The sequence below is a fragment of the Galeopterus variegatus genome, unplaced genomic scaffold, assembly GCF_000696425.1.
Source record: "Galeopterus variegatus unplaced genomic scaffold, G_variegatus-3.0.2 Scaffold2282, whole genome shotgun sequence".
Lineage (NCBI taxonomy): Eukaryota > Metazoa > Chordata > Mammalia > Dermoptera > Cynocephalidae > Galeopterus > Galeopterus variegatus.
Window position 1 is genome coordinate 118,004 of NW_007728393.1, and position 23,333 is coordinate 141,336.

General features: G+C 37.6%; 1 protein-coding gene across 1 annotated transcript in view; it reads right to left on the bottom strand.

Moving 5' to 3' along the window:
• The window catches only part of LOC103597329 (ubiquitin-conjugating enzyme E2 E2), a gene marked incomplete at its 5' end in the record, with an annotated part of 80,977 nt that overhangs the window by 43,607 nt on the left and 14,037 nt on the right, over window positions 1–23,333 (bottom strand). Inside the window, one exon of the mRNA XM_008581153.1 lies at window positions 4,015–4,162. Coding sequence (XP_008579375.1) covers window positions 4,015–4,162 — 148 coding nt within the window. The remainder of the gene's footprint in view (window positions 1–4,014; window positions 4,163–23,333) is intronic.

Genomic DNA, 23,333 nt, shown 5'->3' on the forward strand with positions numbered 1-23,333 from the left:
AAACTATACAAATACATGGAAATTAAACAGCATTCTACTTAATGACATATGGGTCCAAGAAGAAATCAAACAGGAAATAAAAAAAAAATTTATTGAAACTAATGAAAACAATGATACATCATACCAAAACCTGAGGGATACTGCAAAAGCAGTAGTAGGGGGAAATTTATTGCATTAAATGCTTACTTCAGAAGAATGGAAAGATGGCAGTGAATATCCTAATACATCACCTTAAAGAACTACAATAACAAGAAAAATCCAAACCCAAAGTTAGTAGATGGAAAGAAATTATTGAGATCAGAGCAGAACTTAATGATATGGAAACTCAAAAAATGATACAAAACATCAATGAATCGAAAAGTTGGTCTTTTGGAAAGAAAAATAAAATTGAAAAACCATTAGCACAACTAACTAAAAAAAGAAGACAGAAAACCCAAATAACAAAAATTAGAAATTAAAAAGGTGATATTACAACTGATACCTCTGAAATACAAGGAATCATTTGAGACTACTATAAACAAATATGCCAACAAATTTGAAAATCTGGAGGAAATGGATAAATTTCTGGACACACACAAACTACCAAAATGGAGATAAGATCATGTAGAAAATCTGAACAGATCAATAACAATAAAAGAGATTGAAGCTGTTATCAGAAGGCTCCAACAAAGAAAAGTCCAGGACCAAATGGATTCACAGCAGAATTCTACCAAACATTCAACGAGGTATTGACACCAATTCTCTACAAACTATTCCAAAAGATTGAAACAGAGGCCATTCTCCCAACGTCATTCTATGAGGCAAACATCACCCTGATACCAAAACCAGGTAAAGATACAACAGAAAAAGAAATCTACAGGCCGTCATTCTATGAGGCAAACATCACCCTGATACCAAAACCAGGTAAAGATACAACAGAAAAAGAAATCTACAGGCCAATATCCTTTGATACAAAAATCCTCAACAAAATATTAGCAAAGAGAATACAGCAATGATGAATATAGGCAAAAAAATCCTCAATAAAATACTAGCCAACAAAATACAGCAACACATTTGCAAAATTATGCACCATGATCAAGTGGGATTCATCCCAGGGATGCAAGGTTGGTTCAACATATGCAAATCAATAAATGTGATACACCATGTCAATAAAATCAAACATGAGGACCATATGATCATCATCATAGTTGCTGAAAAAGTATTTGATAAAGTTCAACACTCATTCATGATAAAGACTCTCTACAAGTTAGGTATATCTTAGTATCTCAACATAATTAAAGCCATATATTATAAAACCAATGCCAATATCATCCTGAATGGGGAAAACATGAAAGTCTTCCCTTAAGACAGGAACTAGACAAGGATGCACACTCTCACCACTCCTATTCAACATAGTGTTGGAAGTACTCGCCAGAGCAATCAGAGAAGAGAAGGAAATAAAGGGCATCCAGATTGGAAAAGATGAAGCCAAACTGTCCCTGTTTGCAGATGACATGATCATATATATCGAACAGCCTAAAGCCTCTACAAAAAAACTCTTGGAGTTGATAAATGAATTCAGCAAAGTTGCAGGATACAAAATCAACACACAAAAATCAGTAGCATTTCTATTCTCCAATACTGAACATGCAGAAAGAGAAATCAAGAAAGCTTGCCCATTTACAATAGCAACCCAAAAATAAAATACTTAGGAATAAAATAAACCAAGGATGTGAAAAATCTCTATAATGAGAACTACAAAGCACCACTGAGAGAAATTAAAGAGGAGACAAGAAAATGGAAAGATACCCTGCATCCTTGGATTGGAAGAATCAACATTGTGAAAATGTCCATACTTCCCAAATTGATATATAAATTCAATGCAATCTCCATCAAAATTTCAATGAAATTTTTCTCTCAAATGGAAAAAAACTATCCAGACATTCATATGGAATAACAAAAGACCACGCATAGCCAAAGAAATTCTGAGCAAAAAAAAAAAAAATAAAGCTGGAGGCATATCACTACCTGACTTTAAACTATACTACAAAGTTATAATAACCAAAACACCATGTAACTGGCATACAAACAGACACACTGATCAATGAAATAGAATAGAGAATCCAGAAATCAACCCACACAACTACAGCCATCTGATCTTTGGCAAAGGCACCAAGACTATATACTGGGGAAGAGACTGCCTCTTTAGCAAATGGTGCTCGGATACCTGGATATCCATATGCAGGAGAAAGAAACTAGATGCATACCTCTCACCATATTCTAAAAACAACTCATAATGGATTAAATAATTATGTATACACCCTGAATCAATATAACTTCCTAAACAAAACCTAGGAAAAACACTTCAGGTAGTAGGACTGGGCACAGACTTCATGAATATGACCCCAAAAGCATGGACAACCAAAGGAAAAATAAACAAATGGGATTATATGAAACTAAAAAGCTTCTAAACAGCAAAAGAAACAATTAACAGAGTTAGAAGACAACCAAAACAGTGAGAGAAAATATTTACAAAATATGACAAAGGACTAATATCCAGAATATACAAGGAACTAAAACAACTTTGCAACAAAAAGCAAGTAACCCAATTAAAAAATGGGCAAAAGAGCTAAATAGGCATTTCTCAAAGGAAGATATACAAATGGCCAACAGACACATGAAAGAATGCTCAACATCACTCAGCATTCGGGAAATGCAAATCAAAACCACACTGAGATACCATCTCACCCCAGTTAGGATGGCTAAAATCCAAAAGACTGTGAATGATAAATGCTGATGAGGTTGTGGAGGGAAAGGAAGTCTCATACATTGTTGGTGGGACAGCAAAATGGTGCAGCCTCTATAGAAAGTGGTATGGAGGTTCCTCAAACAATTGCAGATAGATCTGCCATATGACCCAGCTATCCGAAAAGATTATAATTTCTTCATGTTTTATAAATCAGCCAGGAGCCTAAGACACCCTGATTCACACTTGTCATTTCTCTTTTGCCTAAAATTTCACTTATCTAGTGAACAGTTTATTCCTGAACATGAAAGAGAATTTCATGTGTTATTAAAGCTATTAATTAAGGGCTGGCCCCGTGGCTCACTTGGAGAGTGCAGTGCTGGTAGTGCCGAGGCCGTGGGTTTGGATCCTATATAGGGGATGGCTGGGGTGCTCACTGGCTGAGCGTGGTGCAGACCACACCGTGCTGAGGGTTGCGATCCCCTTACAGGTCAAAAAAAAAAAAAGCTATTAATTAAATACTCAAAGAAGAATGTTCCCATTGAGAATATCAATAAAAACCCTATAGCTACCTTTGGATTTTTTTTTTATTTTCCAAAATAAACCGAAATATATAAAAAATCAGTCATTGGTTTGTCTTTTAGTTAAAAGAAACTGGTCAAAAACACATAATCATATATCTAGGAGCATACAGGAACAACAACTTTCAGTATTAGGACACTAGCAAGCCACAAAAACCTGGCCATAAACTTGTTAGTTTTCCTGGAAAGTAGTATTTCTTTGATTACGTTTTGGGTATTTCCTATTTTAGGACCATTCAGCTTTTCTGCTCTAATAGCTTGTCGGGATACACAGTTAGTAAGATGCCAACAAGGTCACGTCTGTGTGGTGCTGCCTGGTTGTTATTAGATTCTAATAGCCCACATTTCTCAAATTAACACCTTCCGGTAGGCACCTAATAAATTATTAAGCTATTCAATTTGGATTTTCAATATTATTTGGCAGGAGAATTTAATGAATTTTTTAAAATGTACTTTCCCATCTAAAATGATTTTTCATTAATTTTTACCACTCTGTTTTTTTTCTTTTCGGCAAATAATAAGCCTTAAAGAAGACCAATGAGAAGACCCAATTAAAAAAGAAAATAGCTATATACTATGGAAATTTAAAATCAATAATAATAGTAGTAGTAATTGTGGTGTTAGTAGTAGTAAAATAAACAAGTTACTCAGGTCTGACATTTAAGTTTTGAAAAGCTCCCATTCCATACCAGATTTAAAGTCTCTCACCAGGGTTGCAATCTGTAAGAAGTGAGCAGATGGAGAGGAGAACTTTAGAAATAGTGAGGGCCGGACTCCAGTTGTCCTTTAGGATGTCCAGACAGATCACGCCTTGGCTGTTAATATTACAGTGATAGATTCTTGTTCGGAAGGTAACCTAAGAAGAAAATGTAATGTTGTTACAAACAGATACGTCTTTTATTAGACAGAATAGCCCAGCTCACTGGTTAAAATTTACTTGACTTTTCCTTGGACACATGAGAATAACCAATAAACAAAAATCATCATTTTAGAACTTGTCATTCTGGGCACGGAGAACTAAATGCCAACAGCATAAATGTGATATTCAGCTTGTAATGAAGAGTTCTGTTATTTAACTAATGTTCTGGAAACTGAATTTATTTATTTATTTATTTATTTGTTTGTTTCTTTGTTTGTTTGTTTTGATGAACACTTGACCTTGGCGTTATAACACTGTGCTCTAACCAACTGAGCTAACCGGCCAGGTCCTGAATTTACTGCTGATGCAATTATAGCTGTGTTCATGAGGAAAAAACTGACTCTGACCTCTGAAAAATTTTAAAGAAAACTTTTGTTGAATTCTAGTTGTATTAGGATTTTGGACATTTATAAGATTCAAACACTAAAAAGCAGTATACTAATAAAAATAAAATAAATGTTCTATAACATGGTTTTAAAACATGAATTAGGCCATATATGCAAATAATATGCTTAGTTTATAGAACTATATTAGTTATAACTTACTATATATAAACCATTCCTACACTGAAAATATCATAAATTGAAAATGCATTTAATACACCCAACCTACAGCCCAACCTAGTGGCTTAGCCTACCTAACTTAAATGTGCCCAGAACACTTACATTTGCCTACAGGTGGGTAAAATCATCTAATGCAATGGCTATTTTATAATAACGTATTGAATATCTCATGCAATTTATTGAACACTGTACATTATGTTGAAATTGCAATGATTTCACTCTTTTATTCTAAAGCCAAAAAATCATTAAGTCAAACTATCAAGTTGGGGACTGTCTGTATTAGTTATACAAGTTGAGTGTCCCTTACCCAAAATGCTTGGGACCAGAAGTGTTTCGAATTTCTGGTTTTTTGGATTTTGGAATACTTGCATTATGTTCACTGGTTGAGCATCCCTAATCACAAAATCTGAAATCCAAAATGCTTCAAAATGAGCATTTCCGTTGAGTGGCATGTCAGCACTCAAAAAATTTTGGACTTTGGAGGATTTCGGATTAGAAATGCTCAATTAGTTACAATTAACAAACTTTTACTTCTTAAATTCTGTGTTTTGAATGTAATATTAGTGCAGCCTTCCCTTTCCCTATGATAGCTAGATCGCCACTGTACTATACTCGCATATAACTTTGAAACATGGTTATAACATTTTTTTTTTTTTTTGTCTTTTGTCTTTTTCCGTGTCCGGCAACGGATCGCAACCCTCAGTGTTGCCCCCGTACCGGACCGGGGACCGGCAACGGGATCGCAACCCTCGGTGTTGCTCCCGCACCTCGCTCAGCCAGTGAGCGGGAACCGGTCTGTATGTGGGATCCGAACCCTCAGGCGGGAGCGCCGCCGCGCTTTCCAAGCGGCGCACTTATCCAGTGCGCCACCGGGCCAGCCCAGGTTATAACATTTTTTAAAACTTCAATTGAAAAAAATTAAGTACAAATCAGTTTTATAACCGCTAAAACGTTTTATAAGTCTTATGTAAGCAACAGTAAGATTTTAGTGCTATTTATTATGTTTATAAATATTGCCAAATTTATAAGTTGAAAAATACAAAAATCTTGATGTTCTAAAGACTCGTTTTCTGGAACCCTAAGTTCAAAATGACTCTGAACCAAGAAAAACACACATGGCAGATTTCTGTAAGTGCTGCCACCCCACCAGGGCATCCAGCATCCATTCAAACATCAGGAGATTTATGTAACACATATGACGTCAAGCCTCAGTAAGGACAGATCCAGAGTCTTCTACAGTTGTTGAACAACATGCCACCATTCTCGGGCTCGGTTAGTACTCCTAATAAAAACTGTCCTTCCAGCATTATACCACACAAGATAATCTTGACATTATTCCCTACACACACGGATCTCAAGTGCCTAGAAATGTTGAAAAAAATATAACCAACATTCTTTAAAATGCACAGCTAAATATGCAAACTGAATCCCCAGGGGTCAGAATTTACAGTAGGACAGTGCAGCAGTCAGGGGTGGGGTTTGGGGAAGGGGGACAGGAGTGAACGACATTAGTCAGTCTTAATAAAATGGAGGTTTGAGTTTTGATGCCCTTATGGAGAAAGACAATGAAATCTTAGGCCTGCATGTGACAAAAGGTTGGAACTGAGAACTCTTACATCAATTAGGCCACTTGAGTGGCTAGTTTTTCAGTAAATGGATGATATGCCTTATGGGTGAGATAGCAAAAGAACTTGCCAGAGAAAGCCTGAACTCTGAATTGGGGAGAGAAATGTCTCCACTGAGAATTCTAAATCACAGACACATATATTATGCAAACACTAACTACAAAAGAGCTTAAATTGCTATATTACTATCAGATCAGATACATGTTTAAGGTAAAAAGCATTGTTAGGAATAATGAGGGTGACTGCATTATGATAAAATGAACAACTCATCAGGAAAATAATAATTCTGAATCTGTTGTACCTAACAATATAGCCAAAAATATACAAAGTAAAAATTGGCAGAATTATAAGGAAAAAATGACATATCTACAGTCAAAGAAGAATATTTTCACGATAGTAACTGATAGGTCAATCAGACCAAAAATTGGTAAGGATACTGAAAATTCAAACAACCAAATAAATAAAATCAAGGATCTGAATGAACATAAAATTCTACACTTAACAATTAAAGAATACATATTCTTTTCAAGCACATAAAAATATTTACAAAGTTGACCACATGCTAAGCCACAAAGGAAACTTAACATATATCAAAGAATTGATATTATCAAGACCATAATGCAAAGGCAGAATCTACACATAAAAGATTCCCCCATCATATGTTTGGAAACTAAAAAACACATTTCCAAATAATTCTTGGATCAGAAAAAAAAAATCAGCTACATTTATAGCTGAATGACAATGACAATATTGGGTTGCCAATACCAAAATTCGTGATTTGGATAAAATAGTTGTAATACAGAAATCTACAGTTTCAAATATATACATTAGAAAGGAAGAAAGACATTTAATTAGTTAAGTGTCCAACTTGGGAAAGAAGAAAAAGAACAACAGAGTAAACCCCATGAAAGATAAAATAAGAAATGAGCATGAGTTAATGAAACAGAGAATACACAGTGATATTAAAATCTCTGCAAAGTCAGAGTATCTATCCCTTTAAGTGCTAAATAGAAAGACAAAATATTTTTATGAACCAATGTAAGTGATGAGTGGCTTATATAATAATGATATTTTAAAAACCTATCAGATATTGGCTACTCTGAACTAGTTAATCCTCAACACAACTCAACAAGGGATTGAGTATTATTGTACACACTTTAAAAATGAAGAAACTGAGGCACGGAGAGGCTAAGGAACTGGCTCAAGGTCCCACGTGTGGTAAGTAGTGTAGCCAGAATTTGAACACAATTTTGCTGATCCAAAAGCCCATGGTCTACTACTCAGATTCAGTGCTTTTTTTTTTTTTAACTTTTAATTTTGGAATAATTATAGATTCACATGCATTTGTAAGAAATACTGCAGAGAGATCACATATATCTTTCACTCAATTTCCTCCAATGGTAACACTTTGCATAATGATAGTATATCACAGGGAACTGACATTAATATAGTCCATTGAACTTTTCCAGATTTAACCAGTTTTAAGTACTCTCATGTGTGCATATGCATATAGTTCTATAAAATTTTATCATGTGTAGATTTGTGTGACCACCACCACAGTCAAGATACAGAACAGTTCCATCACAAACATCTTTGTGCTATCTTTTGATAGCCACACTTGTTTTCCTCCTTTACTTCTTTAATTCCGTAACTCTGTTCCTCATGTCTATAATTTTGTCATGGTATGAATGCTATATAAATGGAATCATACAGTATGATGAAATTGGCTCTTTTCACTCTGCATAATTCCCTTTGGGTCCATCCAAGTTGTATATGTCAATGATTTGTTCCTCTTTATTGCTGAGTAGTATTCCATGTTTGGACTATGTTTGTTTAACTATTTCCCCACTGAAGGACACTAGGGTTTCTATGAGACAGGAAAAACAAAACTGCGTTTCCCTCTAACATGCAACACAAACACTTCTGTGACCAAATGTGGGGTGGGGGGTTTTCCCCCATAACCAGTCTTCTGACACCAGCTGTGTGGCCCACAATTTAATTCAATTCTGACACTATCCACCACCTGGAGTTAGAGGCGGATCCCATAGGTTAAAGACTCAGCCCTACAGGACCATGCCCCACACTTCAGATGCCAATATTAAGTCTGGGCCTCCAGAACTTCTGACCAACTAACCATAAATTGAGGGTTCCCACTCCTCCCTCCTCGAATTTGATCATCTGCTAAAGCACAGAACTCAGCAATGTGCTTTACTTATGTTCACTGGTTTAATATAAAACATATTAGAAAGGATACAGATGAACAGCCAGACAGAAGAGATGCACAGAGCGAGGTATGGAGAAAGTGGTGGAAAGCTTCCATGCCCTCTTGGGGCACAATAACCTCCATGAGTTCAGCAATCCGGAAGCTCTCTGAACCCTGTCCTTTAGGGTTTTTACAGAGTCTTCATTATGTAAGCATGATTGATTAAATCACTTGGTCACTGGTAATCAACTCAACCTTCATCTTCTCCCTTCCTGGAGGCCATGGGGGTGGGGCTTAAAGTTACAATCCTCTAATCACATGGTTGGTTCCTCTGGCAAACAGCCTCCATCCAGTAGCTATCCCCACCCCCAAATCAGTCATCTCAGCATACAAATGGACACATTTCACTTCTGAGATTACAAGGGTTTTAGGAACTCTGTGCCAGGAATGGGGACGAAGACTAAATATATATATTTCTTACTAAAAATCACAATATCACAGGGTTGTTTCTAGTTTTTAGCTATCACAAATAAAGCTGCTATGAACATTTGTGTATGTGTTTTTGTGAGAACATAAGTTTTTATATCTCTGGGATAAATGCCCAAAAGTGTAACTGCTGGGTCATATGGTAGGCTCATATTTAGTTTTATGAGAAATTGCCATACTCTTTCCCAGAGTGTTTGTACCATTTGATATTTCCACTAGCAATGTAATCCAGTTTCTCTGCATCCTTGCCAGCATTTGGTGTTATCACTATATTTTATTTTAGCCATTCTGTTAGGGTGTAATGATACCTCACAGTGGTTTTATTTGCATTTCCCTAAATGCTAATAATGTTGGATACTTTCCCTTTAAGTGCTAAATAGAAAGACAAAATATTTTTATGAACCAATGTAAGTGATGAGTGGCTTATATAATAATGATATTTTAAAAACCTATCAGATATTGGCTACTCTGAACTAGTTAATCCTCAACACAACTCAACAAGGGATTGAGTATTATTGTACACACTTTAAAAATGAAGAAACTGAGGCACGGAGAGGCTAAGGAACTGGCTCAAGGTCCCACGTGTGGTAAGTAGTGTAGCCAGAATTTGAACACAATTTTGCTGATCCAAAAGCCCATGGTCTACTACTCAGATTCAGTGCCTTTTTTTTTTTTAACTTTTAATTTTGGAATAATTATACTAATTAAAGATTGCTTTTTCTTTCTTTTCTTTTTACTTTTGACTTCATGATGTTTTAAGTAAAGCCATTTCATTAAAACTGAAGTATAGTTGGATGAAAAACAATAAACCATGAGTTTGCAAAGAATCCTGTGCACTTTTCAGGCAGAATTTTACACTTGAATGTTTTATAACACTGATAAAAAGGATCTACTTTGGTGATATTTGTCAACTTCTATACTGACAGGCATTTGTGAATTAAGTTGCTTCATGTTCTAATGCTAGAGACTCCCACAACTACCACCTTTTGAAGCAGGAAAAATTCATGATCCCAGAGTTTTAAGAAGTGTCACGCATTTATCCATTGTAATGTAAGCAGCGACCTCTTCGGAGTTCCCCCATCATATTCCTATTTCTATTACACACTTATTGTAAAGACCTCCTTGCCAAACCATGAATTACTCATAAAAATATTTTCTTTCAAATGATGTCCAATGTAGTGCCTGGCACATAGAAAAAGCCAACTGTCTGCTGAACAAATGCTAACATACCACAGGCAAATGCTCAAAAACACAAGTATCTCTCTGACGGGTTGTAACATCTTACTGTTGTTTAGGTAAAAGAGCATTTTATGACCAGCCACCAAAAAAAAAAAGCATTTTAGAAACACAACTTAAGAGTAAAAGCTGAAAATTGTGGAGAATATCCTCAGAAGCAGAAGATATTTTTAACATCTTTTTGTCCCACGCTACCTTACTGAATTTTCCTACAGATAAAGAATTATTTCAGGAGATTAAGATATTATTTCAGAAGAGAGTTCATATAGGTTAAACCAATAATAAAAAATAATAAATATTCAGTAAGCACTCAGTATGTGTCAGGCACTCCAACATAGACATTTTTACTGTTGCTATTTCCTATTTAAATGCTAAAGAGAACGTAAAAAATGTGTGGCCTGGTCATATCAGCAGCAAAAACTTGCTAACAAAAGCTCTTGGAACAGCCATTCTCTTACAGACCCATGGGAAGAGAGAGAATACATGCAAACTGATAAGGAACTGTCTGCAGTCCTTAGATATTAGTGACTCAGAAATAGGAAATAATGTTTAGAATATTGACAAACAGCAAAGGATTTGCAACTGCCAAGAGATTTTCAGAGGCTGAGAAAGCACCTCCCTCCCACCCTCACCCAACAGAATCCTGCTCTGATCTCTGACTCAATTTTCCAAAAAGCCCATTGCATTATCTTGTTCAGGGGGCTGGGCAGCTGTACATCCTTCACTTCACATTCTTGACAAAGAAGCAAATAATAAAAAATGACCATAAAGAAAATTCTAGTTCCATTGTCAGGGTTAATAACTACTGAGTTGTGTATCAAACAACTTATCCTACATTTGCATTTACAGCTGTATTTGAAGAACAGCTCAATAACTCATGTTTACAATGACAGCCATCATTCCTCAAGGATAGGTAAAATTGAGAATACTGTTTTCAAAGTCAGGGAAGAGAGCACCTTTTAGAATATTTTCCATATATAAGAAAAATTTAAAAACATGATTTGGATATAATGATACAGAAAATTTATTTATCTAGAATGGCTAATTCCCAGATGACCATGGATGAGAAAGATTTTAATTTATGTGTGATACACAAACACCCACATAGGCATGTGAGTATATGTGCAGTAGACAGAATAACCTTCCCCCAAAGATGTCCACAACCTAATCCCTGTAACCTGTGACTATTACCTCGCATGATAAAAGGGAACTATGATTAAGCTAAGGATCTTGAGATGGCATGACTAAACTAGATTATCTGGGTTGGCCCAATATAATCACCAGGATTATTATTAAGAGGGAGGCAGGAGGATCAGAGGCAGTAGTAGGCGATCTGATGAGTGATGTGAGGAAGGGGCTATGAGCCAAAGAATGCAGTTAGCCTCCAGAAACTGGAAAAGGCAAGGAAAGGCTTTTCCTCTGAAGCCTTCAGAAGGAACTCAGATATGCTGACACCTTGATTTTAGTCTTCTGACTTCCAGAAGTTTAAGATAATAAATTCATACTGTTTTAAGCCACCAAGTTTGTGCTAATTTGTTAGAGCAGCAAAAAGAAACTAATATGGTGTGTGTGTGTGTGTGTGTGTGTGTGTGTGTGTGTGTGTGTATTTACCAGTTGCTCCATTACTGTATCTTAAAAGGTACCTTAAAATGAAGCTGTGCTATTTCTGTACTTCACAGAATCACCTCTCCTTAAAAATAGTTTTAGAAAGAGTTAATGATTCTCTATGTTGACAACAGCATAAAAAGATGCTACTAAGTAGTGACTGATCTTGGATAAGTCACTTTGCTACTCTGAGCTCTATTTCCTAACAAAATGAGAGACTTAAACTAGATTATTATTATTTTTTTTCCTTTTTGTCTTTTTTACTGACCGGTAACGGGATCGCAACCCTCGGTGTTGCGCCTGCACTGCGCTCAACCAGTGAGCAGGAACCGGTCTCCACATGGGATCTGAACCCTCGGCGGGAGCGACGCGCTCTCCAGTGCGCCACCGGGCCGGCCCAAACTAGATTATTTCTAAGACCCATTCTAGCTCCAACATATAAGAGTTGTACTATGGAAGTGTGGGAGACCAGAATATGCCTGTCTGAAATATGAAGGATTGCTGAGCTGAAGACATTTAAGAAGCAGATGCAGAAAAGCTCTCTGATTTCCCCCTATTTGCCCCACAGCAGGACATAAACTTGTGAAAGTGCCTCCCCGCCCCTCTCTATCAGGAAGAACAGAAGTTATTCACCGGAGATAGCTATAGACCCTTATCAGCTGGATATGGCACAAGAAGAATCTACTAACAAACCTTACTCCATTAGTGTTTTCCCATATATTTACCTTCCCACAATTTCCCACCTTTGGAAGCTTTGGACTGCTTTCCTTTTATTTGGTCAATTTCCTAAAATTTATTGTTTTTTGTTAGATATACTGTATAAGCCAGACTCCTAAACTACTGCTTTGAGTGACTTTTCACTAAGGTTTCTCCTGCATGATGTGCACTGATTGCTTTTCTCTCGTTAGTCTGTCTTTTTTTTGCAGAAGTCTGTCCCAACTATGAATGCATGAGGGTTGAAGAAAAATTGTTTTTTCTCCCCTCAAAAGTATGCATTTGGGAGTTAACTGGACTTGGGCTGTGATAGAGTTTAGATGTGTTGTCCCCACCAAAACTCATGTGGAAATCTGATCCCCAATGTGGCAGTGCTGGAAGCTGTTTGAGACATGGGGGCAGATCCCTCATGAATGGATTAATGCTCTCCCTGGGGGAGGAGGGGTAGTGAGTGAGTTCTTGCTCTGTTAGTTCCCACGAGAGCTGGTTGTTTAAAAGATCCTGGCACCTCCCCCCACCTCCCCTCTCTCTCTTGCTTCCTCTCGCCATGTGATCTGCTTGTACCCACTGGCTGCCTGCCACTTTCAGCCAAGAGTAGAAGCAGCCTGAGGCCTGTGCCAGATGCAGCTGTCCCAGAATTGTAAGCCAAATAAACCTCTGTTCTTTATAAATTGCCCAATCTCAGGTGTTACATTATGGCAACACAAAATGGACTAATACAGGCTGGAATCCTTATTTTAGATGAATCACTTAGTATCTCTGAGATTCAGTTTCCTTACCTGTGATATGAAGAAAATAACACCTATACCCATAGTAACTGTGAAGAGAGAAATACACAAACAGTTCTAATGGCATGCCTGGCACCCAGCAGAATCCAATCAGTGTTAGTCTTCTTTTCCCTGTCATATCCCCTAGTTATAAGTTACAAGATTATTTGAGGCAATGCATGTGTTCATGTAATAATTCCCCAATCACCTGGATTTTACATATTTTCTTTATACCACCCCCTTGCTCTAGGGTACAGACAACACTCCAGATACAGACAAAAAAGTGCTTTTTTAAGGGGAGGAAGATCACAAAGGGTATGAATATAGAGAAAATTTTTTTTTGTCCTTTTTGTCTTTTTTTTCGTGACCGGTAACGGGATCGCAACCCTTGGTGTCACACCCGTACCGCGACCAGCATCGGGATCGCAAGCCTCACTGTCGTGCCCGCACTGCGCTCAGCCAGTGAGCGGACTGGTCTCTATATGGGATCTGAACTCTCGGCGGGAGCGCCGCCGCACTCCCAAGTGCCGCACTCTACCGAGTGCGCCACCGGGCCGGCCCGAGAAAAAAAATTTTAATAAACTATTTCTAACTGATTCTACACATAATTTAGAAAAATATTTTAAAGTAAGTAAACACCTCCAAAATGGAAAACTAATTCTGATAATGACATTAAAAATGATCCAAGTGCCGCACTCTACCGAGTGCGCCACCGGGCCGGCCCGAGAAAAAAAATTTTAATAAACTATTTCTAACTGATTCTACACATAATTTAGAAAAATATTTTAAAGTAAGTAAACACCTCCAAAATGGAAAACTAATTCTGATAATGACATTAAAAATGATCCGTTAATTTTTCAGTGATAACCTCTGTTTTACACAGTGTGCATATAATGTATATATATTTTAAGTTTATTTATTAATTTTTTTTATCTGCTATGATGTTGTGGAGCACTTGGGGGTGGGGGAAGGGCAAGGGGGAAAGAAATAGGGTGGGAGAAGGAGGAAGGAAGAGGGGTGGGGCTGAAGCCTGTGGCACCACCCATTCCTGCAGGGCAGACCAGGGGGCTTCCAGCGGTGGCTTGGTCATTGCTGGGCTGGGTTCAGATGTCAGGGTAGTGTGGTTGAAGCCCTCACCCCCCACTGCCTCAGTTCGGGAGCCAGGGGTGCTTCTTGAAGTGGCTCAGTGGTCATTGCTGGGCTGGTTGTGGGTGTTGGGGGAGTGTGGTCAAGGCCCTTGGGGCCCCCACTGCCCTAGCTCAGGAGAGACCAGGGTGCTTCCTGTGGTGGCTCGGTGGTCATGGCTGGGCTGGTTGCAGGTGTTGGGGGGCATGAATGAGGCCCCCAGCCCTCTCCCCTCCCTGGATTGGTAGCCCAGGGGACTTCCGGTCCTTCTAGGTTTTAAAGGTGGTATTTGGTGATGTGAGACCTTTACTAGTGAGTATCAAACTTTGCCTCTGGTATTTGCCTGTGGATATTTTGTTTTTTCTTCCAATTCTGTGTTGGATTATTTGCTGTTCCTACCACTTAAACTCTGCACTGGAACTAATTTGTTGTCCTTTGCTTACTTGTAAAATGGGGGAACTTCCTGTGGGAACCAGCACTTGAGCTCTGTAGCTGAGCTAAATTTTTGCTTTGCTGCTGATTCCCTGGGGAAAGCTTTTTGTGCTGCTGATTCCCTGGGGAAAGCTTTTTGTGCAGCTCAGGTTTTAATGGTTGACTTTATAGGTACTTCTTGGTGAGATCTGGTATACCCTGGTTGTGTAGAAACTCTGGTCTGGGCCTGAGTCTTTTCAGCAAATTGCACCCCCTGCAGTTCTATATTCCTGACCAGTCTCCACTGAGTGGTCCTGCGCTGATAGGGGGGCAGATCAGATGTCCTTGTTGTGCCCCAGTGTTCTCCTGCTGGGCCCATCTCCCCTATTGCCTGTGCTCCAAACACTTCCCATGGGACGGGCCATGCACTGATCCCTTTGATGACTCACTGGTCTCTGAGTGGCTCCTTTTTTTTTAGTTGTTGTGGTTCCTCTTATGTGGGTCCACAGGAACCCTGTTAGCAGTCTTGCTGGTCTGGGGGCCACCAAAGTCTTCTTCTCCCCTGCCGCCTTCAAGCAACTCACCCAAAGGGCACAGCTGCAGCTTTTGCCAGCTCCTGCTTTGTGCACTCAGCAGCTCCAACCTGGAAATGGCCAGGGCTCGAAACGGTCAGAGGGCTTCTTTCTTTCTCTCATCGTGGCTTCTCTGGTCTTCACGAACTCTGTAGGTCTCTCCTCCTCTTCCCCTGAACTCTGGCAGCCCCAACTTAGCTCTCGTTGCTTTGTAATAGTTGTAAATTGGTTGATTTGTGGGAAAGAGTGATGCTGGGGACAGTCTATTCCACCATCTTGACCAGAACCAGTGTATATTTTTCAAAAAAAGTTTTGATCAGGAGATAAATGGCACTGTGATTTACTGAGGAAGTATGATACCAGTGAGAAATGCATCCTTCTTAAAAATGCTTTTCCATGGAGAATTAGAAAGGAAATATTTGGAGCACCTGTGCTATGACTCAGTGAACCACATAACAAAGATCCCAAAACAGCATGGTTGACATCATTCAAATGGTTCTTTGCCTTAGGCTCACTATAAAACTTGTTTATTTGAACAGGTTTTTAGTACACATTTAAAAAATGTCAGTACCCCCTACCTCCTTGAGATTTCAAGTGCTCTTTTCTTAAAACTGATTCAAGAGCACTGTACCAATAACTAACACATCCTAAGATTGTTTTTACATATGAGTGACATGGCAAAAACCATTTTAAGTGAGGGGAATGACAAATCCCGAAGAATATGAATATCTAAAAAATGTATCAACAAAACAAAGCACTGCCCCCCTCCAAACAATGGAAATATATTTTGCTCTTGAATAACTGGCAATAAAAAAATTTAAATTAAACATCACCTAGAAACCATAATATATGAAGATGACACCTACCTAACTGTGAATGCTACATGCTACAGCTACTTTTTAAAGCTTTCAAGTAAAATTTAAATGATTAAAAACAAAAGACTTTCAAAGCATAGATTTTTAAATTTAAAAAGACTTTCTCTTCCTTTTATATATAGAGACAGAAAAACATGCAACTGAAAAATTTCCCCCATAATGAGTAGCAAATCTCTCAGGAGATGGGAACATCTTATTCAATTCCCAGGGCCCTTTCCTGCAATGCAGCAGATTACTCCCAACTCCTGCAAGCAGGACACTTGGTATGACTTTTGAGGGACCAATAATTAGATTCCTTCTCATTCAACTTATAAAAATTCAATTTATACAGTATGTTTTGGGAACATATTTATAATAAATAAAGATCAATTTGGTTCTTTTCCAAATTTGGGTGTTCATTATTATCAACTTGCTCTTTCATTATATTTTGTATTCCATCTTTTTCTCTTTAAACAATTACCTTGTCCCTTTTGACTTGTTCTATTGTCTCAAGTTTCAGGAAAGGTACTCTAGATGACTGTCCTTTATGGTAGATGGTATCATAGTGTGGTGACTGTGATCTTTGAGTGCAAATTCATCCTCTGTGTACACTTTATTTTTCTGTAGAGTCCCATGTGGTTTGGATTGTGCAGTGTTTTGCATTTGCTTCTTCATGGGCCTCAGGGATAACTGAGTTTAAGACTACATCATACCACACATGCCGAAATATAAGGCAATAAAATCATCCCTTAGGAAAAGAATTGATTTACATTCAAATATTTATAAAAATCTCTTATATTATAGATGATGTCTCAATTACTTTATTTTTCACAAGGTACTATCTGGTAAAGACACAGTAGCCTGAAACCCGCTTAATTAATACTTGTTTGACATGCATTTAGAGGTTTCCTTCCTTAAAGGGAGACAGAAATTTAACAGAGCTCTGGGAATATAACATCTCTAGGGGTACAAATTCACCATTTGAAGGCTTGGATTTTATCAAGCCTTTAAAAAAAAACATTTAAAAAAACCCAAAACAGTAAGGAGTTTTTTAAAAAGCTGGCTGTTTATAAGTTTTTTACAAATGGGTTTTTATGGCTTGGGACAAATTTTCTAGTAACAAAATCAAATTATCGATTAAAAAACTGCTGAATCTCAAACAACTGAGGCAGAAATGAAGATGACACAATATCTAAACTTAAACAGGTACACAAAGAATCACTTAAACATTCCCACTCTTCATTGTGCACATACACCATAGGTGCTTAATAAATACCTAGGCAGTCCATCAAAACCAGAACCTAAAGCTCTCATATTTAAATGTGTCCTCCAGAGGCATCTGCCACCCCCAAATCAGACACTAGAACAGCTGCTCTTGAATGCTGAACTTAACAACTATTACATGGGTTATGTTGATCCAACACTTATTTATTAATTAGTACTATATAGGGAAGATAATTTAACAGATATCCCATGAACCGACAACTCTTAGACAAGATGATTCATTTCTGCTGTATAACTATAAAAGTGCCTCATACATAACAACAATTAATTAGGAAGCACAACAGCTGAGATACTTAATGGATTCCCTGTAAAGTATATGATAAATGACTGACTATATGACACTTGCTGTTAAATTAAAGACAGTGACATAAACAGAAGGAGAATGCCCTCCTTTTTATTTATCTGTTTACATTTTTTTATAGGTCTCACACCACCCAAGGCAATACTGTAAGATGTAGCATATTTACAGATTTGCTAAATGTAAAATGGAAGTAACATACAGGATTCCTTCATCCTTCAGGAAAAAAATAATAAATTTTATGTTTGTAGAATAGGTCTCACACCACCCAAGGCAATACTGTAAGATGTAGCATATTTACAGATTTGCTAAATGTAAAATAGAAGTAACATACAGGATTCCTTCATCCTTCAGGAAAAAAATAATAAATTTTATGTTTGTAGACATATGAAGTGGCATTATTTATCTTAAGAGATTAATAATCCAATTACATACAACACAATAGAAAGTATTTGTCATAACTAGCTAGAAATGACAAATTTGTTTTTTCATATAGCCCACAACAATGTAGAAGTAAATTATATTTTAACACGGTCTAAAATAAAACAATGAGGAAAGGAGGGGCTGGACACTGCAGGCAAAGAGCAACCAGAACTGATTGAAAAGCCAATTCTGGTCATGGTCTTTACCACCTCCTGGAACCCACCTGCTGAGAAGATCAGGAAGAGGGAAAGGAAGACAGCAAATATATGAGAAGGGCCCAGGGTAAGCATTCTGACTCTGCAGGTCAGGCATCCTTAAAAAGATGAATATAAGTTTCCCCCCTCACTAAAAAAAGTGGTAAATTGGCTCTCAACTCATACCAAGAATTCGAGGACTATCACCCAACATACCTCTTTTCGTCTTCCTGGCAAGTATTCAAGAAACACCTGCTATTTTTACTGAAGGAATATTTAGTATTAGAAGGGATACCTCAAATTTTATTTTTATCTAATGATAACTGTATGGGTTTGTTTTCCACTTAAACTTTCATGCTTAATTTTCTTTTATCCTAGGCAATCTCTTTCTTCCTCTTCTGTTCCTCTCCTATTCTCCACTTGTCCACAATCTAATCTCTGCTCCCACTCTGATTTCTGACATTTATTTCCCTAGTCTCTATTTCCACCTTCTCGGTTATCTTGCTGCATTCACAACTCAAGCCTTCTGAAGCTTGTTATTTGGGTTTATCTTTTCCTCTCCAGATTCTCTGTAAGACTACTGCCTTAAAGAAATAGGTTAATTTTCCCTAAGGCTGTGTGGAAATGTATCTGAGAGAAACAAGGAAAAAGGGGGGGGGGGGGGGGGGAAAGATGAAGGAGCCAAAGAGCAGTGATTCAGAATTGTGTGGAAAAAAATTACATTCCCATTTTTTTTTTTTTTTTTTTTTTGGTCTTTTTTCCGTGTCCGGCAACGGATCGCAACCCTCAGTGTTGCCCCCGTACCGGACCGGGGACCGGCAACGGGATCGCAACCCTCGGTGTTGCTCCCGCGCCTCGCTCAGCCAGTGAGCGGGAGCCGGNGTCTTTTTTCCGTGTCCGGCAACGGATCGCAACCCTCAGTGTTGCCCCCGTACCGGACTGGGGACCGGCAACGGGATCGCAAGCCTCGGTGTTGCTCCCGCGCCTTGCTCAGCCAGTGAGCGGGAGCCGGTCTGTATGTGGGATCCGAACCCTCGGGCGGGAGCGCCGCGGCGCTTCCCAAGCGGCGCACTATCCAGTGCGCCACCAGGCCGGCCCCTACATTCCCATTTTCTAATGTTGTATTCTTGCTGCCTGAATCTCCTATCCCTAAATGAAATCTGAAGTAGTATCTTAAATAAACACTCTAGGCTGCTTTTTTCCTTTCCTATAATTTGCAACATTCATCTTTGTATTGTAGAAAATTGGCTGCTGTGGTATAACAACAAAATATTACCCTTTAGAAGCAAACAACTGCACCACATGTGGCTTTTTTATAAATAGTGCTGAATTCATTTTACAAAACTGACTTGTATGTATAACTATATAAGTAATTTTTGTAGGCTGGCTACCAAAGATGTTTATTTGCAAAAAGAACAAATTCATATAAGGATTTTAAGGACAGGGATTATATCTGATACTGATTTTTATATCATCTAGGGAAAGTAGGATGCCAGCATGTATTTGTTCAATAAACAAATTAACTGGAAAAATACAGAATATTTACATTTGAAAAGAGGCCATACATACCATAATTAAAAGCAACAATTTAGAAGTTCTGATGTTTCAACATTTAGGTTTACAGTGTGTTTTTGGGGAGAGGGAGATGAGGAAGTGTCAAGCGACAGACATGTAAAGTTTATATATAAAGGGAAATGTGTTTTGTTATTCAAATTTGATTTAGGGCAATTTTCAGTCTTGTGATTAATATTTTAGTCAGTAGAGATTACAACTGTATTTTAAGCACTAATTATAGAATTGGGATTAAAAATTAAAAAAATAGAACTGACAGAAATTCCAAAAGCATGGCATATATCACTACATTGTGTCTACTTCAAATAAAAAGTAAAAAGAACTAAAACGTCTGAGATGTCTAGGCAGAAATGACTAATAAACTATGCTTTTTCCCTCCCAGAAGAAGATTCATGTACTTTTGTTCTGACAATATTAGTAGAATTCACTTTTCTTCAAAAGCCTGTATGCGCCCGTGTTTTGTTGTTGTGGGGCTTTTTTCCTCCTCCTTTTTTGCTCAAAATTATTCAGTGATGATATATAGATTAAAGGACCAAGAAATCAACCCCTTCGTTGTAGTAAAAACTATGTTGTCATAGTAAGGTGGTGATGTTCAATATCAAACTGATCAGTTCTAAGGTTTTCAAGGACACATATTTAGAGGTCCCAAAACTATAACAGATGAATAGCTTTACTTTCTTAGATATGGTGAAACTCTAATAAGATTCATTTTTAGGTATGTGCTTAAAACCTGTTTCATTACTTTACAGTCACTTGATAGAATTTTTTGGTTTGGTTAGGAATACAGGATACAAGAATAAATCTAACATTTTATCCAAATTTCTAATTATTATTAATTTTCACTATTAACTTTTAAAAGTTACGCCTTCAGTTTGATATTATGATGCTAGAACAGTTATCTTCTCGAACACTGTTGACTGTTATAATTTACATTTGCTTACTTTATACTGAGCTTAGTGGACGAACAAGATGTTTTTGGTTATAGATACTGCTGGCATAAGAGATTCTGTTGCCACAGAGTGATTAAGCTTTCCTTCTTCTCTAATAGTAACTTAGGAAGGTAAAAACGTATTTCCCTTCAACAATTTGTCTTATAGATTTGATCCATGGTGATAATGCAAACTCACCAAAGTAATCTCATAAACTCAAGTTTTATGTACTGCTTCAAGAAGATGCTTTTGAATATTCTTATAAGCATACAATGCTATTGCCCTGATATATATATATATTCTAATATTTTTGCCTGTACTTGTTGCTTCACACATGTAACACATATACTTTATTTTTTTCCCAGAAACTATTTGAGAGCAAATTGCAGAAATCATGAAGGTTAGATCATTTGATCTTTGATCACGCCAAGTTCAGAGATGCTGGGAATGATGATATTAACCAGGAATTTGGCTATTTGGTCTTCCAAAAGATATGACCAATGTCAAACTTAAGAACAGGTTTTGGCCCAATACTAAGGCTGAAGACAAATAAATCAGAATTTATTCCCAATTCTTATCTGCCTACTGCTTGATGCTAAATCTTATATTCATTCTTATACTTTTATTGTATTCTCGGAGTTCATCAATTCAATACTCTGGTCTCAGTTTTTAATCCTTCTGATGTTTTGCTTGAACGAGACCCCTCTGTCTGACCAGACTTCCTAAGAAACTTCTCAATTTGTCTTGACTTGATGCAGTTCCTTAACCACCTCTTTGAGCCTTCTTGGTCTTCTATGCTGAATATTTTCCATCTGTCATTTCTCATGTGGTCAGGTACCCCGAGCCTTTACCATCTTCATATGCTGACAGTTTTTCTATTTTCAAAGCTTCAAATGATCTTTAAATATATTACCCTAACGTGCTGTCTCTCTGAATTCAAGTTCCGTATGTGCAATAAATTATAATGCTTATGACGTAGTTGGTGGAACAAGTTTGTTTTTCCACACTTCAAAGTTCTACCATCCTGCATATTGAAAACCTAATACTTTCTTTTACCTATGGAAATGCTAGCCATCCTTGATGGACTTCCTATATGAAGCTTTCCCTGCTACTTCCAGATCATAGCACTCAATCATTTTCTGAACTTCTATTACATTTAAACTTACACTTGTGTGTGTATATTTCTTTCTTTCTTCCTACCTAGACTAAAGGCTATCTGAGAGTGGGGCATATAGGAGATTTCTTTCCAATGTACACGGTACTGCCATACATTTAACAGGGCTTGGATACATATTTATTGAGTGAATAAATGGTAATTCTCTATAAGAAGGCTTTAACTATCAAATGTTTGTGTTCTTCAACCCCCAAGCAAAGGGAGGAGTGGGAATGGGAAAAGAGAAGATGTACTAATTTTTTCTACATAATTTGCATTTAAATTTTAATTTAAACATTTTAGGATGTTTAGCCTCAGGAGTATGTTGACATGACCAGACAGTGGTTTTCAATATTGGTTAGAGTTATCTACTTTAGTTAGTTACCAATCCCTTGTAGGCTCCAAATACTTGCTCAGATATAACTCAACTCACTTGTTAGCATTTATATAAGTAAGTCCAATCTAGGAAGGTGAGAATCCTTTTCTTAGAAGTGTCTCAGTGAGTACAGGATATAAATTTTACTCTTTTCTTTTTTTCCCTTATTTCAAAGTAATCAATTAATCTATTAAACCAAGGAGGTATTTATTGAAGCCTACAGTTTACACAGGTCTGTATTAGGTTCTAGGAAAGATACAAAAGAAGTATAAATACTCTCAGACCCTAAGGAATGTTTGCTGCCAATTATAAAGATAAGAGCCTTTGGTGGAACAAAGGAACATAAGGGACAGCTTTTCATTCACGCAGCAAATACTTGTTGACCCTGTACTACATTCAAACCACTGTGCTGAACTGGGGAGCTGGGGAGGACGGGTGGGAGAGAGAAGCTAAGATAAACAAGCTGGGTCCTGGCCCTTAGACACCTGGCCATCTAGCAGAGAAATAGGAAAAATCACACAAATAACTGCCGCAAAGTGTCACATAGGCGAACACAGGGCTCTAAAGTTCAGATGAGAAGAAAGGATACCTGGCTGGGAAAAATCCCAGAAAGTATCAGAGAAGAGGTAGGTAAAAACTGAATTTTGAAGGACTGGGCTAAGGAGGATTTGCTGATAGATTTCTTTCTCTCCCGCCCCCCCCCCCCCCCCCCCCCCCC